This window comes from Acipenser ruthenus, chromosome 31, assembly GCF_902713425.1.
Source record: "Acipenser ruthenus chromosome 31, fAciRut3.2 maternal haplotype, whole genome shotgun sequence".
NCBI lineage: Eukaryota > Metazoa > Chordata > Actinopteri > Acipenseriformes > Acipenseridae > Acipenser > Acipenser ruthenus.
The window spans coordinates 14942938-14959366 of NC_081219.1; the positions used below are offsets into that span (position 1 = coordinate 14942938).

At 44.9% G+C, this 16429-nt stretch overlaps 2 protein-coding genes across 3 annotated transcripts; both read right to left on the reverse strand.

The window, feature by feature from the left end:
• Positions 1–3167: 3167 nt before the first annotated feature.
• Positions 3168–9364, reverse strand: LOC117396913 (glutamine synthetase-like). Of its 2 annotated transcripts, none has more exons than XM_059005310.1 (7): positions 9177–9364; positions 6996–7169; positions 6280–6441; positions 5762–5908; positions 5150–5277; positions 4476–4675; positions 3168–3604 (listed from the first exon to the last, which is right to left on the reverse strand). In XM_059005310.1, the coding sequence occupies exons 2-7, from the start codon at positions 7159–7161 to the stop codon at positions 3295–3297; spliced, it is 1113 nt and encodes a 370-aa protein (XP_058861293.1). In that variant the 5' UTR covers positions 7162–7169; positions 9177–9364; the 3' UTR covers positions 3168–3294. The 2 variants fall into 2 exon arrangements, with proteins under 2 accessions (XP_058861293.1, XP_058861292.1); XM_059005309.1 differs by lacking the exon at positions 9177–9364 and adding an exon at positions 8160–8242.
• A 129-nt stretch (positions 9365–9493) lies between these two features.
• LOC117396912 (glutamine synthetase-like) lies at positions 9494–15829 on the reverse strand. The gene is made up of 7 exons (XM_034909151.2): positions 15659–15829; positions 13732–13905; positions 13021–13182; positions 12484–12630; positions 11772–11899; positions 11080–11279; positions 9494–10397 (listed from the first exon to the last, which is right to left on the reverse strand). The coding sequence occupies exons 2-7, from the start codon at positions 13895–13897 to the stop codon at positions 10088–10090; spliced, it is 1113 nt and encodes a 370-aa protein (XP_034765042.2). The 5' UTR covers positions 13898–13905; positions 15659–15829; the 3' UTR covers positions 9494–10087.
• Positions 15830–16429: the final 600 nt, after the last annotated feature.

Below are 16429 nucleotides of genomic sequence, written 5' to 3' on the forward strand. Positions count from 1 at the left end.
AGACTGTAGTTAGTGCGCAGCGTGTATTGCATGTGTAATAAAGCATTGCAGTTGAGCAAAACGACACCCCAATTTAATTACAGGCTTCGGTTTATTTACTGACAAAGCAGATACACGACACAGTATGTTTCCACATTCCTTCGTGCATTATTAAAATGCATGAACAGTACTAGTTCATGGAGGAGGAGGAGGACTCTGGGGATGTCTTGAGTGGAAACGTGGCCGGGTATAAGCTTCTCTTTGCGGTGGGGAGATGCCGTCTCTCGCTCCTGATCTGATGTTGTTGAATGCTCCATGGCCTGAGCCAAAGCGACGGGCAGCCAATGTTAATTAGCAGCTAGCCTTAATAAAAGCGTAATGCAGGGATAGCTTGCGTGTGGTTGTGCTTACAGTAATGCTGCGCTGTGCAGGCCACATAACGTTACTCATACTCGGAGCACAGTAATCCAGTTTATAGGGCGGCTGAGGGTTAGGCAATGCGCTGAAGACAAAATGAACGAAACGTTTGGAAAACTACAACAAAGCTACAAAGGGCTTGCGAAGCTGTTGGGCTAACGGGAGGTGAGGTGTTATTGTTAAGAGCCTTATAAATGCTGCATCTCCCTGTTTCAAGTTATTATTATTATTATTATTATTATTATTATGTATTTCTTAGCAGACGCCCTTATCCAGGGCGACTTACAATTGTTACAAGATATCACATTATTTTTACATACAATTACCCATTTATACAGTTGGGTTTTTACTGGAGCAATCTAGGTAAAGTACCTTGCTCAAGGGTACAGCAGCAGTGTCCCCCCACCTGGGATTGAACCCACGACCCTCCGGTCAAGAGTCCAGAGCCCTAACCACTACTCCACACTGCTGCCCACAAGTTCCTTTCAGTCACGATAGGCAAGACGGTGGATTTGGTGGCCAGGTGTATCCAAGAATGAACACGTGGCTGATGTTTCACGCGACCTTGTGGAACACTCGGAAGGCCTCCCAGGCTGGTCCGGTCAGGGGGTTCATGGTCAGACCTCCTCAGTGGCATTCATTGTGGTGCTGCTTCGTTATAGAGGCACGCAAACCCGTCTTCCCTCCACTGAATCCGCCCTGAGTCCAGGTCAGTGCCTATCTGTGGGGCTGCTTGTGTATGACACAGATTCAATCAGGTGGTGAAAAAAAAAAAAAAAAAAGATGACAAGGTGACAGTAAGAGTTATTTGCATTGCGTGTGTTCCTTTGTGTGTGCTTGTTCAGATCTGTGCTTGTGTGTGTGTATGTGTATGTGTGTATGCTGGCATGTTTTGTATATATGTGTGTGCGTGTTATTTTTTTAGGGGGGGGGGGGGGGGGGGGGGTCTGACTACCCTCTTGCTTCTCCTGAGCTGACAAAGGCAAAAGCCATTCCAAGGGGATGATGCATTGGGTAGGAATGCTGCCTGCCATGCTGGGACAGTGCTTGTGTTGCTGTTATTGTAAATAATCTGCTGGAAACGGGAGGCCTGACCATGTGAATTGAGAAAAACAAAAACACACACACCAGTACATTTCAAGGAGCTTTGTCCTGATCTGAAGCTGGGTGCTTATAATCCTCTTTTTAATATTTACAGTTATTTCACCTTTAATGGAACTACCATATTCTCGTCTATGGCCACGTTCCTATATTTTCCACGAGTATTGCGTCCTGTGTAGACCCACCTGTGTGATTCTGCTCATTTTATAAGGTCATTGTTCCCCATGGTGGCACTCACATTACAAAATAATGTAGACAAAGCTCCCATCCTGTAGCCTTCTCCCGGGTCTTTCTACAAAGCGCCTCTCTGTGCAGTTCCACAGCGAAGAGGGTTGGATGCTTTGCACGGGTAGCTTTGGTTACAGGGCTTCACCGTGGTGACCATGTTCTTCCGAACGCTGGGATACTTCTCTCACTCTCCGTCATCCAGAGTATCATTTTTTTTTAATCAGTTTGCTAAAGTGATGCGTTCATGAAGATTCAGGAAGAGGCGGTTCCCAGAAACACCCCTCCTCTGTCGCCGTAAATGTCACGTTTTATTATAGAGTGCGTTCAAGTTACCAAATATAAGTTGCCGTGAAAGCCGGGAGGCTTTGGGTCACATCACCATGGAGGACCCAGGGGAGTAAGTCTTATTTTAGGCTCTGGATTGCTTGACAAAGAAATCACCCATACTGATATTCAAAAAACACCCTGCATCTTTAAAGCACAGCGCCGTAGAAGACAAACCAACCCTACATCACAGTGTTGCAATTAAAAGACAGCTTAACCTGCTCTTATTAACTTATTAAAAGACAGAATGGAGCTTTGGCAGTAGGGTTTGCCTTGCAGTTCACAGAACAGCCCTCGAACATGCTTTAGAAACGAGAGCACTATTTATCCACAAGCAGACCAGGTGTGTCTAAAGACTACAGAGCAATCCAGCAGGTCTCGATTCGAAAACACACATTTAAACACTGTCAAATTCAGCATTGCTTTATTATACAATAAACCCTGAAATTAGAGATCTTATCACTTATTCACTGAAGGCTCCCCCTCACACCGGGGGAGGGGGTCACACCAGAACACTGCCCCCCCTCTCCACAATCACAGAATAACACTCCACCGGAACTGGGACGACCCAGTTATTAGTCATTCAGCAACAGTCATTACCATGTCGACAGTTACTGCATTGGTGTCTGCTGTGGGAGAGCCTGTCTGACAGCTCAGGGTCAGGGTTACAGTAACAAACACTCAAAACTACTGATGGAGTCAAACAGAGTGGCTGCTTTCACAGAATAATGACGCCACCCCCCCCCCCCCCCAGCAAAATCAGCTTTAACTCAGGGCTCCTGCTGAGTGGAACCATTATCATACACTGCCATCTAGTGGACGATTTTTAATCACACGTACCAGGGCAAAAATCCCAGTACAGTAACTGTTTTAAAAGAATGCCCCGCCCACGGCATTCTTGGGAGTTCTAGACACACCGACTGGCCACACCACTTCTGTACTTGAAACGGCACCCGTTGTATTTATTTCATAAATTAAAGTGAACACGATCCTAATAAATCAATACAAATAATGATTTTATACTGAAGTACAGTTCAAAACATTAATCTTATTGAAACAACATTTTCAGACTATGCGTTAAAACTCTTGGACAAAGAAAAGAGTCATTTAAATAAGCTATAGATTTAATAACAAGACATATTTATTGGTTCAACCCAGCTGAGCTAACAAACATTCAGAACAGGCACTACAATAAAACACAGATCCCTGTAGAGCCATTGCCAGCCCTGTGCTGGACGGAGGGAGTCAGGCTGCATCCTGGTCTCCGGTCTCGTTCAGGACGCAGGTGCGGATAATGGCTTCAGTCACTGCGTACGGGTCGCAGTTGGCGGAGGGGCGGCGGTCCTCGAAGTAGCCGCAGCCGTCCTGCCCAACCTGCCGCGGGATCCGGATGCTGGCCCCTCGGTTGGCCACGCCGGCGGAGAAGTCGTGAATACTGGAGGTCGAGTGGAAGCCTGTCAGTCTGCGGGAGTTGTCAGCCCCTCCCTTGGGGTCGTAAGCCTTGATGTGGAAGGCGTGCCTCTTGCTCAGACGCTCGATGGCTTCTTCAATGTGCCTGAGAGAGAGAGAGAGAAAGAGAGAGAGAGAGAGAGAGAGAGAGAGAGAGAGAGAGAGAGAGAGAGAGATGGTTAGAGACTGGAGAGACAAGGTGGCTCAGCAAACAATATTTTTTAAAAAGATAGTTGGATGAATAAATACCTCCATTTATGCACATGCGATTTCCTTCTGTATGTAAGACACTCCAAATACATATTTACTCAACAATTTGCACTGCAATTTATTTTCATGATAAAATAAAATAAAAATAATTTAATTTAACCACCAAGTCCAACACTCAAAGATAACTGTGTTTTAAAAACACGATGCCAACAATAAAAAAACTGCAAAATCTGCTAACTGTTTCCAAGAAGACATCCAGATCTCTATTTTACAGAACAGGACTGCTCTCCTGGGGTTGCCTGCACCCTGACAAAATACCTACATGAGGTTTGGCAAAAGGGGGGGGTAGGATCACGCAAAGTTAGAAAAATGTACTGTCATAAACCCACAGGTGTTGTTTCTTATGAACAGCATGTATACCAGCAGCTGTGAAAGGGACAGAGAGGCAGGCAGCCACACCTCACTAGAGAGAATTAACTGGGTGTGACTAATGTTTTAAGTATCAGGAGTCAGATGTGACATCACCGAAACACAAAGGAAAAAAGCTGTTCTATTGTTTGCGTCTCTTGCTGGATACGGGCTAGTATCAGGATGGCAGCCTGATCGTTACAGAACAGTTTCTCTCCGGGGTTCAGTAGCATGAACAGGTAGATTACCCTCGAGTGATGTACAGTTTGAACGGGGGAAACACAGCCAATGCCATCGTTACACACAGATCCATGCGCACTGTAACCCCTCCAGCCCTTTACAGTAGCTACAGCACTCACTGGAGTCCGCCCTTGTTCCTCATGGCCTCGGTGCTGAAGTTGGTGTGGCAGCCCGCTCCGTTCCAGTTACCGGTGATGGGTTTGGGGTCCAGCGTGGCGACCACCCCGAAATCCTCGCACACACGGTGCAGCAGAAACCGCGCCATCCAGAGGTGATCCCCCATATCCATACCTTCAGAGGGGCCCACCTGGAACTCCCACTGAAAACCAACAGACACTCAGTTATAACAGAGGAGTGCAGGACTGCAGCTGGGCTAGGCTTAGCTCTTCAGAAATGATACTAGGGAAGCACAAGTGTTTATTCTGTCTGTGCATTAAGGTTAACCCTTGGGAGACAGGAGACGACACGTTTAAACTAGTTTGGCACATACGAGACCCCTTAATGTTACCATCTAACAAACAAAAAAAAAAAAGTACCAAAAAGGACAGAGTTAAGCAAAGAGGAAAGCATGCAAACCTATAAATGCAGGGTGCAGATAGACAATAGGGCGTAAGCCTCCTGATTTAACAGAGCACATCCTAAAAATATCAACCCTTCTTATGGGCCACCCTGTATATCAATATGGATTAGCAGTGGAAGCCCGATTCCTCCATCTTATACTTGCAAACTGAAGTCTTTTAAGTTTAGAATCATGTATGTTTGGCAATTCAAAAGCAGCAACAGGCACACTTACCTGGGATGGCATGGCCTCTGCATTAGAGCCAGCTATCTTGACCCCTGCGTACATGCAGGCCTTGTAGTGAGACTCCACAACGTCTCTCCCGTACACTTTGTCAGCACCCACTCCACAGGAATAAGGACCTGCAGGAGACCAGGCATGTCAGACACAATCCAGCATGGATACAACCAGCACACTGTTGGTACCATGGAAACACATCCACACAGCATGTAAAAATAGCATCACCAGCACACCCAGGGATAGCTATTATAAACCAGGCTTCCTTAAACAAAGGACCTTCGATAGCTCAGCCAACAAGACATTTAAACTGCTGTAGAGCGTTGAGGTGTTGACACAAAAACCACTGTACATCTAAGAGTCAACTGCAGTTACAAAACCACAGAGCCAAGCAGAAGCTACAGTGCAGCAAGATGAGCCAACAGCTGTAGCCAAAAGTTGCATCATCCTATAGAATGCACTCCCTTTGCTTCATCATCCCCCCCCCATACTTAACGAAATACTGTACTACTACAGCTTCCGTTAGACACTTGCAATATCATTGAAGTTTTTGTTTGCATGTTAAAACAAAACAAATGGAATGCAAAGCCATCAGCAGGAACACCTTACCCTGGGGCCCCGGGAAGCCATTCTGCGGCCAGCCGTAGGGGTGCTTGTTAATGCCCAGCAGGGTGTACTCCTGTTCCATCCCAAACCAAGGGTGCGAGTCTGCAGCCAGATCCATCGCCTGCTTACATCGCATCCGCAGGTTAGTCTCTGTGGGGAAACAGAGAAGCCAGTAGACACCTTAGTCCTTTTAACATACCATGCACTGGTCACCACTGAAACACAGGCAGTCTTCCACATGGGCAGGCTATCAATAAGCTGTCAAAGCGAGGTTTCAGTCACCACATTGAGTATCTTTACTAAAAGACAGTACACAGGGGCACTGGTTCCATCTGAGCAAGTGATATTCAGAAGCTGATCCTGCTGAACATACAATACACAGGTCTTCAGTAGCTCAAAGCTCACTTAGAGCTATAAACCCATTTAGCAGATTATAGTGCATACAGTAACAGCACACTAAAGGAGAGAGTTTTCTGATGAAGACTCAAGTTTAAAACCTCTGCAGAGGTCTCGTGCGGTACCTGCAGGTTTCCTGTTGTACTTGAGCACCTCACACAGCACCAGCTTGTTGGGATCCAGGATAAAGGGGTCCCTGAATATGCACACAGGGATCAGGTACTTTTCGCTGTTCGAACCCTCAGCCTGGGAGGTGCCGGCGCCATCGAAATTCCACTCGGGAATATCTGGGAAGAGAAGAATCCAAAGAGATGAGAAAGCAGGCAGCACTTTTTAAAAGGTCTTCAAATCGACTTGAAGACGTTTCATTCCTGAATTCAGCACTTGAGCTGTATAGCTATGGATTTTTATCAAAGTGCTAACATGCTTAACGGGGCGCACCCCTCCACCCTCCCTTTGTGTAAAGAGATTGTTTTGGTCAGTGTTAATTCAGGATAGGCACGCTCAATAGACATGCAATAATATAGCAAGAGTCTAAAAACTGGGTTTTAAAACACTGGTTAGCACTCCAGCATTTCAGTGAAAAGCAGCACCACAGATACAGCTTGGACTGTCACTTTGCATGCAAGGCTTTTTGATAACCTCTCGAGCTACACAAGGAATTCCGAGACTCAAGTGTTCTGAGCAGGAAACTGACAGTTTGGATGACCAGACCCAACCCGTCAGTAAATTTTATACCCTGTTCTGACCTCGTTCTAAAAAGAAAGCAATTAAAAGGTGCAGGCTAGTGTGCAGATGGCTTTGCTAGTGTACAGGAGAGATCAGCAGCTCCCCTCCTCACCCTCAAGGCACTTGGGCTCGCTGTCCAGCGTTCTGGTTTTGCAGCGGAGACCCTCCCCCGTGCCGTCGATCCACACGTAGGTGACCTGCACCCGGTCCCCCTGCGGCAGCTTCATATACCGATCCCTCACGCCCTTGTTCAGCAGGGAGCTCTCAGACACAGACATCGTCAAACCTGCAGGACAAGAGATTTATACACACACTGCAATACAGAGAGTCATGTGACACTGCCATCATAAAATCATTTGCATCAGACAGCAATGATGTCACATCAAAGCTTAGAGCCATTTCAACTCCCGAAGAATATGAAGATGGAATCGGATAATCTTTCTGTCTCCGGTGTAAATATCGCATTTGGGAATTGCTTAGAACCTCCAGCCAATGCTTCTCCTGTAGTCCACATTAACACCTCTGTATGCTGCCAGTTAACCTTGAACTAGACATGTTTTTTAATGTGTTGTTTGTACTTTGCAACTATCCATCTGTTGTTTTCCAGGACCTTCTTGTAAATGAGGCTTCAGGTCTCAATGGGTAAATCTCCTAGTTAAACAGCCAGTCAGCCCACTAGTGGCTTCCCACGCCTGCTCTCTTGTGGAGTAGATGTCAGCTCATCTCATACAGCACCCTTGTGAAACTCTACCCGCAGTCCGATGCATGGTACACTTGTACTACGTGACACTCAAGTTTATTTTGTCCAAACCTGAGGGGTCGCAACTCTGCATCCCCTAAACTATCTGGGCAGGTGCTAACATGACTCTCCTGTGGGAAAGAGGTTGCTAACTCAATGCCGGCCTATTCTCACGTTATAAAGCAAAACATCAGTTTGTTTTCCCTTAGATTTTTATTATTTTTTATTTAGTATGCCCAATTATTTTACCCCTGATTTTGATGCCACAGATGGTTTAAAAATCAGAGAATTAAAGTGTGTTCATGAATCTCATGACCACCACGCTGGATTCCAGTTATTCTCAGTATCAAACTTACCCAACGCACACATTTTAAAAATTATAATCCAAGACATTACTAAAACTTGAATGAGATCAAACACACGTTAATATCTACCCCCAAATGTGTAATAAGTGAAAAACCACAAACGAACAAACTAAACAAGCATGAAGCTATAGCATCATAAAGAAATTAAAAAATAGGGTGCGGTTGAACTTACCTAAGATAAAACAGCTGGCCAGACAAACAAAATAAAGTAAGCTGAAACGTTAACTAGAATTACTGTTCTCATTGCACTACAAACATAAACCAGTGGATTTTATACTTTTCCTGCTCCACCAGCCTGATGCAGAAAGGGATTCTATTGGGTAAGCGGGACACCTGGAGGAAATATGAATATTTGGGGGTGGGGTTTGCATCCTTCTCATTCTAAATTTGACACTTTATTTTTTTTTTTTGAACAAATTGTTTAATAACACACCTGAACTTGTTACCTATAAAACAAGGGCTAATCAAGCTCATCGTAAAACCTGGAAAGGGTAAAACTACTATGCAACAGGAGTCTTCTTTCCATCCCTGGAATATTGGCTTCTATTCAATAGAGCCCAGTTGCAGACCCAAGGACCACTGTTTAAATTAATAGAAGGGGATTTCTGGGGGTGGGGGTAAATAAATGAAAAATAAACCCCATCTTACATACTATGGGAGGTGTGTGTGGAGCACAAAGAGGTGAATCTCCCCTGTCCAGGGCTGATGGTTCCCACAGGCTCCAGGACATGGTCCTAGGCGTGGGAATTGCCTTGGCCACCTCAGCCTGCAACTGATCTGATCAGGAGCAGCTTCTTTATTCAACACAGAAAACAGTCCCTAGACCACATCTTTATCTGCAGGAATGTATGTGTGCCAGGAACCATTCAACTAGCCCAAGGGTGTGCAACCCTGCTCCTGGAGAGACACGATCCAACAGGTTTTCCAAGTATCTTTGAAAATTCAAAAGGCTAAAGACCTGGGAAACTTTATTTTAGTTCCCTCCCTCATTAAGAAGCTAATTGGTTCAATTGTCATTGAGAACTCGGGCAGAATGAAAGCTAGAAGACGCTTCTAGGCTCTCCAGAACGCAGGCTCTCCATCCCTGGACTAGCCCTTTATTTCCATTGTCTTTGCTGAAGAGTCTGAACTTCCCCTTTGGGAGCTGATTCTAGTCTGGCAGACAGCACAGCTACGTTTCCATACGCACCATGAAACCAGGCTGGAAAAGTGCATCTCAGCTGGTCCAGTCCACACTTGTCTACAATCCAGTCTGTAAGCAGACATTACACACAGCTTTAATGAGTGCAGCAGGTTACGTCAAAAGGCTGCTTCTCTCAACATTAGTTTGTGTTGCAGACGGGTTAGGCGGCAGCCTCTTATTTGCATGTGTTCTCCACTCGCATTAGGTCACTTCCCCCTCAGGGATTTGAGTAAAACCAGTATCATACAGCCATCTAGTGGACAATTTTAATCCCCACAGATTCTGTTTGAAAACCCAATGCACAGAGTTTTTAGAGACACTGACCGGCTAGACCAGGTTCATTTATTTCATAAAATTTAAACACACAAAACCTTCATATAAAAAGTACAGTGCCAAACATTGACAACCTTTCACTATGCATGAACTCTGGGAGAGACTTTAGTGTTGAGCAGCCATTCAGAAATTTGAAAGTTTAACCATTGTACAAAACTAAAAGTTTAACCATTAAAATGAGGTACTGGGGACTACATCCTCTACACTGCCAATAGCTTAGATTAAACTAGAAGGCCGTTGAAAGGGACAAGGCAAACACACAGGAACAAGTGGAGTTCTCATAATGAACAAAGACAAACAATTACACAGAAGAATGTCAATGTCATTTTAAAACCAGATTAGCATTAGGCATCTTGAAACTAAAGTAAAAGCCTTAAAACTAGACCAGTGGAGTTTTGACCCATTGGAATTCAGAACAAATTTATAAATAACCATTAGCTATTTAAAAACAAAAACAAAAGAAAACACAAAAAGACAGATTTGTTGGTTCAACCCAGCTGAGCTAACAAACATTCAGAACAGGCACTACAATAAAACACAGATCCCTGTAGAGCCATTGCCAGTCCTGTGCTGGACGGAGGGAGTCAGGCTGCATCCTGGTCTCCGGTCTCATTCAGGACGCAGGTGCGGATAATGGCTTCAGTCACTGCGTACGGGTCGCAGTTGGCGGAGGGGCGGCGGTCCTCGAAGTAGCCGCAGCCGTCCTGCCCAACCTGCCGCGGGATCCGGATGCTGGCCCCTCGGTTGGCCACGCCGGCGGAGAAGTCGTGGATACTGGAGGTCTCGTGGAAGCCTGTCAGTCTGCGGGAGTTGTCAGCCCCTCCCTTGGGGTCGTAAGCCTTGATGTGGAAGGCGTGCCTCTTGCTCAGACGCTCGATGGCTTCTTCAATGTGCCTGAGAGAGAGAGAGAGAGAGAGAGAGAGAGAGAGAGAGAGAGAGAGAGAGAGAGAGAGAGAGAGAGAGAGAGAGAGAGAGAGAGAGAGAGAGAGAGAGAGAGAGAGAGAGAGAGAGAGAGAGAGAGCTGGTTAGAGACTGGAGAGAAAGTGGCTCAAACAGTACTTCTTAAAAGACAGGTGGATGAATAAATACCTCCATTTACGCATATGCGATTTCCTTCTGTATGCAAGACACTTCAAATACATATTTACTCAGCGATTTGCACTACAATTTATTTCACAGAATAAAATAATTTAATTTAACCACCACTCAAAAAAAGGTAACAGCAGCTCTTAAAAAAGGGACAGAGGCAGGCAGCCACACGTCACTAGAGAGAATGAACTGGGTGTGAATAATATGTTTTAAGCATCAGGGGTCAGAGGCAGACGTGACATTACCGAAACACAAAGGAAAAAAGCTGTTCTATTGTTTGCGTCTCTTGCTGGATACGGGCTAGTATCAGGATGGCAGCCTGATCGTTACAGAACAGTTTCTCTCCGGGGTTCAGTAGCATGAACAGGTAGATTACCCTCGAGTGATGTACAGTTTGAACGGGGGAAACACAGCCAATGCCATCGTTACACACAGATCCATGCGCACTGTAACCCCTCCAGCCCTTTACAGTAGCTACAGCACTCACTGGAGTCCGCCCTTGTTCCTCATGGCCTCGGTGCTGAAGTTGGTGTGGCAGCCCGCTCCGTTCCAGTTACCGGTGATGGGTTTGGGGTCCAGTGTGGCGACCACCCCGAAATCCTCGCACACACGGTGCAGCAGGAACCGTGCCATCCAGAGGTGATCCCCCATATCCATACCTTCAGAGGGGCCCACCTGGAACTCCCACTGAAAACCAACAGACACTCAGTTATAACAGAGGAGTGCAGGACTGCAGCTGGGCTAGGCTTAGCTCTTCAGAAATGATACTAGGGAAGCACAAGTGTTCATTCTGTCTGTGCATTAAGGTTAACCCTTGGGAGACAGGAGACGACACGTTTAAACTAGTTTGGCACATACGAGACCCCTTAATGTTACCATCTAACAAAAAAAAAAAAAAAAAGTACCAAAAAGGACAGAGTTAAGCAAAGAGGAAAGCATGCAAACCTATAAATGCAGGGTTCAGATAGACAATAGGGCGTAAGCCTCCTGATATAACAGAGCACATCCTAAAAATATCAACCCTTCTTATGGGCCACCCTGTATATCAATATGGATTAGCAGTGGAAGGCAGCTACAGAGGATTTCAACCATCTTCCCCGCACAGTCCGATTCCTCCATCTTATACTTGCAAACTGAAGTCTTTTAAGTTTAGAATCATGTGTGTTTAGAATCACTTACCTGGGATGGCATGACCTCTGCATTGGAGCCAGCTATCTTGACCCCTGCGTACATGCAGGCTTTGTAGTGAGACTCCACAACGTCTCTCCCGTACACTTTGTCAGCACCCACTCCACAGTAATAAGGACCTGCAGGAGACCAGGCATGTCAGACACAATCCAGCATGGATACAAACAGCACACTGTCGGTACCATGGAAACACATCCACACAGCATGTAAAAATAGCATCACCAGCACACCCAGGGATAGCTATTATAAACCAGGCTTCCTTAAAACAAAGGACCTTAGATAGCTCAGCCAATAAGACATTTAAACTGCTGTAGAGCGTTGAGGTGTTGACACAAAAACTACTGTACATCTAAGAGTCAACTGCAGTTACAAAACCACAGAGCCAAGCAGAAGCTACAGTGCAGCAAGATGAGCCAACAGTTGTGGCCAAAAGTTGCATCACCCTATAGAATGCACTCCCTTTGCTTCATCATCCCCCCACCCATATACTTAACGAAAAACAAAATCCAACATGAAATACTGTATTACTACAGCTTCCGTTAGACACTTGCATCATTGAAGTTTTTGTTTGCATGTTAAATAAAACACATCTCAAAATCATAAAAATTGTAGGCGATGTGCAAAAAACAAACAAAAAGTTGGCCAGCTGTAGAGTTAGAATAAAGTTCCATGGAATGCAAAGCCATCAGCAGGCACACCTTACCCTGGGGCCCCGGGAAGCCATTCTGCGGCCAGCCGTAGGGGTGCTTGTTAATGCCCAGCAGGGTGTACTCCTGTTCCATCCCAAACCAGGGGTGCGAGTCTGCAGCCAGATCCATCGCCTGCTTACACCGCATCCGCAGGTTAGTCTCTGTGGGGAAACAGAGAAGATACACACAGGGATCATGGATCTGTCTCAGTCTGAGCACAATGTAGAGCTAAAGCCAGTAGACACCTTAGTCCTTTTAACATACCATGCACTGGTCACCACTGCAACACAGGCAGTCTTCCACATGAGCAGGCTATCAAAGCGAGGTTTCAGTGACCACATTAAGTATCTTTACTAAAAGACAGTACACAGGGGCACTGGTTCCATCTGAGCAAGTGATATTCAGAAGCTGATCCTGCTGAACATACAATCTCACTTGGAGCTATAAACACATTTAGCAGATTATAGTGCATACAGTAACAGCACACTAAAGGAGAGAGTTTTCTGTTGAAGATTCAAGTATAAAACCTCTGCAGAGGTCTCATGCGGTACCTGCAGGTTTCCTGTTGTACTTGAGCACCTCACACAGCACCAGCTTGTTGGGATCCAGGATGAAGGGGTCCCTGAATATGCACACAGGGATCAGGTACATGTCGCTGTTCGAACCCTCAGCCTGGTAGGTGCTGGAGCCATCGAAATTCCACTCAGGAATATCTAGGAAGAGAAGAATCCAATGAGATGAGAAAGCAGGCGGCACTTTTTAAAAGGTCTTCAAATCGACTTGAAGACGTTTCATTCCTGAATTCAGCACTTGAGCTGTATAGCTATGGATTTTTATCAAAGTGCTTAACATGCTTAACGGGGCGCACCCCTCCACCCTCCCTTTGTGTAGAGATTTTTGGTCAGTGTTAATTCAGGATAGGCACTCTCAATAGACATGCAATATAGCAAGAGTCTAAAAACTGGGTTTTAAAACACTGGTTAGCACTCCAGCATTTCAGTGAAAAGCAGCACCACAGATACAGCTTGGACTGTCACTTTGCATGCAAGGCTTTTTGATAACCCCTCGAGCTACACAAGGAATTCCGAGACTCAAGTGTTCTGAGCAGGAAACTGACAGTTTGGATGACCAGACCCAACCCGTCAGTAAATTTTATACCCCGTTCTGGACCTCGTTCTAAAAAGAAAGCAATTAAAAGGTGCAGGCTAGTGTGCAGATGGCTTTGCTAGTGTATAGGAGAGATCAGCAGCTCCCCTCCTCACCCTCAAGGCACTTGGGCTCGCTGTCCAGCGTTCTGGTTTTGCAGCGGAGACCCTCCCCCGTGCCGTCGATCCACACGTAGGTGACCTGCACCCGGTCCCCCTGCGGCAGCTTCATATACTGATCCCTCACGCCCTTGTTCAGCAGGGAGCTCTCAGACACAGACATCGTCAAACCTGCAGGACAAGAGATTTATACACACACTGCAATACATGGTACACCCTGAGGTTTGAAAAGATGAATCAGACAGCAATGACGTCACAAAGTTAACGATATAACAACTCCCGAAGACAGGGCGTGGTTTTCATCATAGTATGAAGCAGTAGAGGCTCCTTCGAGGAGGCAAGGGAGACAGTGCCTCCCCAAAAAAACATCAATCTTCATACTAATATAGTAGTAGGATGAGGATTATACCAACATGTTAAATTCACACGGCTGGGTTGGTTTGTCTTCTCTAATACAAGTTGCCAACAGTCACCTGACCCTAGAAACAGGTTTTTATTGCAAGATTTTATGTGGATTGTGACTTTGCGCTATCTTTCCATTACCCGTTTAAATTCCCGCCAGTATATTAATCGCAACGCGTTTGTGTGTTCAGTTTATGGTTTATTATTATTATTATTATTATTATTATTATTATTATTATTATTATTATTTATTTCTTAGCAGACGCCCTTATCCAGGGCGACTTACAATTGTTACAAGACATCACATTATACATTATTTCACATTAAACAGATATCACATTATTTTTTACATACAATTACCCATTTATACAGTTGGGTTTTTACTGGAGCAATCTAGGTAAAAGTACCTTGCTCAAGGGTACAGCAGCAGTGTCCCCACTGGGGATTGAACCCACAACCCTCCAGTCAAGAGTCCAGAGCCCTAACCACTACTCCACACTGCTGCCCTATATGGTTTATGGTCATGGTCTACCACGAGATGTCTCACCTTTACTTAAAAAGGTATGATGTTTTGCTTCGCAGGTTTCACGGCTTTGATTGTATTTGTTATATTTTTTTAATGTACAGAAACATCTTAAGAAAACGAGTCTTAACTGTTAAGTTTTGTAATGAAGATAGATACACACACTCTGTATATATTAAACCCAACTCCCTTACAATGCGCCTCGTCTGTGTCGTGACCAGTGGCATGAAGACAGACCGAGCGCACAGATCAGTGGCGTGCACACACCACCACTGGACTTCACGTTATTCACGTGACTCCTCCACAATTCACATCTACTATTTATTTTGCCTCGACCCGAGGGGTCGCAGCCTCTGAACTCCCTGGGCAGCTGGCTGGTCAGTACACGTGTTAACATGACCGTCTCGTTCCGTGAAAGAGGCTGCTAACTAAAATCAACGCAGGTCTGCTTTAAAACTACAAACCCTATCGCTTATTCGAATGAAGCGAACGTCCTGGGTCTGAATTGATAGTACTCGACTACGTTGTCCAGTTGTATTAATTCAGGATATAACCCTCTCCACCCACACATTAAAAACATTTTAAACATTGTTACCCGTGCCAAGTAATGACGTCTAAACTGCTGAACATTGTACTGCCAAAAAGACCAGTGCACTTATCAACCACATATAGAAATACTTTCATAAAACTAAAGTTAAGGTCTTCTGGCAGATTTTTATTTTGTTACTAGTACATAATGACTTATTGAAAGCAGTTTAGTCGTTAAAATGAACAGTAGTACGTAGTTTATTAACTGTTCGACGCCATAGACTTTCATTACCTTTAGCGTGTTCTAAATCCACGGCAACCACGCTGGACCTTCTTAAAACAAACTTTAAAATCCAAGAAACTTATTATTAGAACCTGAATTGGTATCTACTGAAAACAATGATATACAATTAACACACAATACCATTAACAAGCAATAAGATAATAAACCCGAAGGAAATAACCGCTTACCTAGAGTGAACACAGATAGTACACCAAACTAGCTACAGCGCCTGATCCCAGCTCAAACACACCGCGGCCAGTCTAATGCGCTTGAATTTATCGAGGAGTCTGATGATGCAACGAGGGATTCTATTGGGTAGGACGACACCCGGCACAGGCGGGTCTGCAGTACTGACATCAGCACCTCTGGACTGTCCCAGCTGCTTCAAAATAAACAAGCGTAGACCGGTTTGTGTTTCCCCACCCTCTTTTGATTGCAATAGATCAATTGCAATTTTTGGGGGGGAGGGTAGCATTTCAAAGGTGAGTTTCTAAACCCTTCTCATTGTTATTTTAATTGGTGAATGCCAACCTGTCTTTCCTGTATCGGGTTACCTGGGCTTGTTACCACCTGTACACACTGTGACTAATCAAGCTCCTATTAAAACCTGGAACGCGTGAAAGTGCTCTGAAGTAGAAACCTTTATTGCCACGCCTGCAATACTGGGGTCTGTTCAATTAAGCGCAGTGGCAAACCTAAATACCACTGTTTAAATTAACAGGAGGAGGCTTTGAAAAAACAACATCTAATATACTATGGGAGGTGTGTGTGGAGCACAGTGGTGAATCACCCTGATCTGATCTGATCATGAGCTGCTTATTCACATTATTATTATTATTATTATTATTATTATTATTATTATTATTATTATGCCCTTAGCAGACGCCCTTATCCAGGGCGACTTAAACTTGTTACAAGATATCACATTATTTTTTACATACAATTATATTATTTTATTC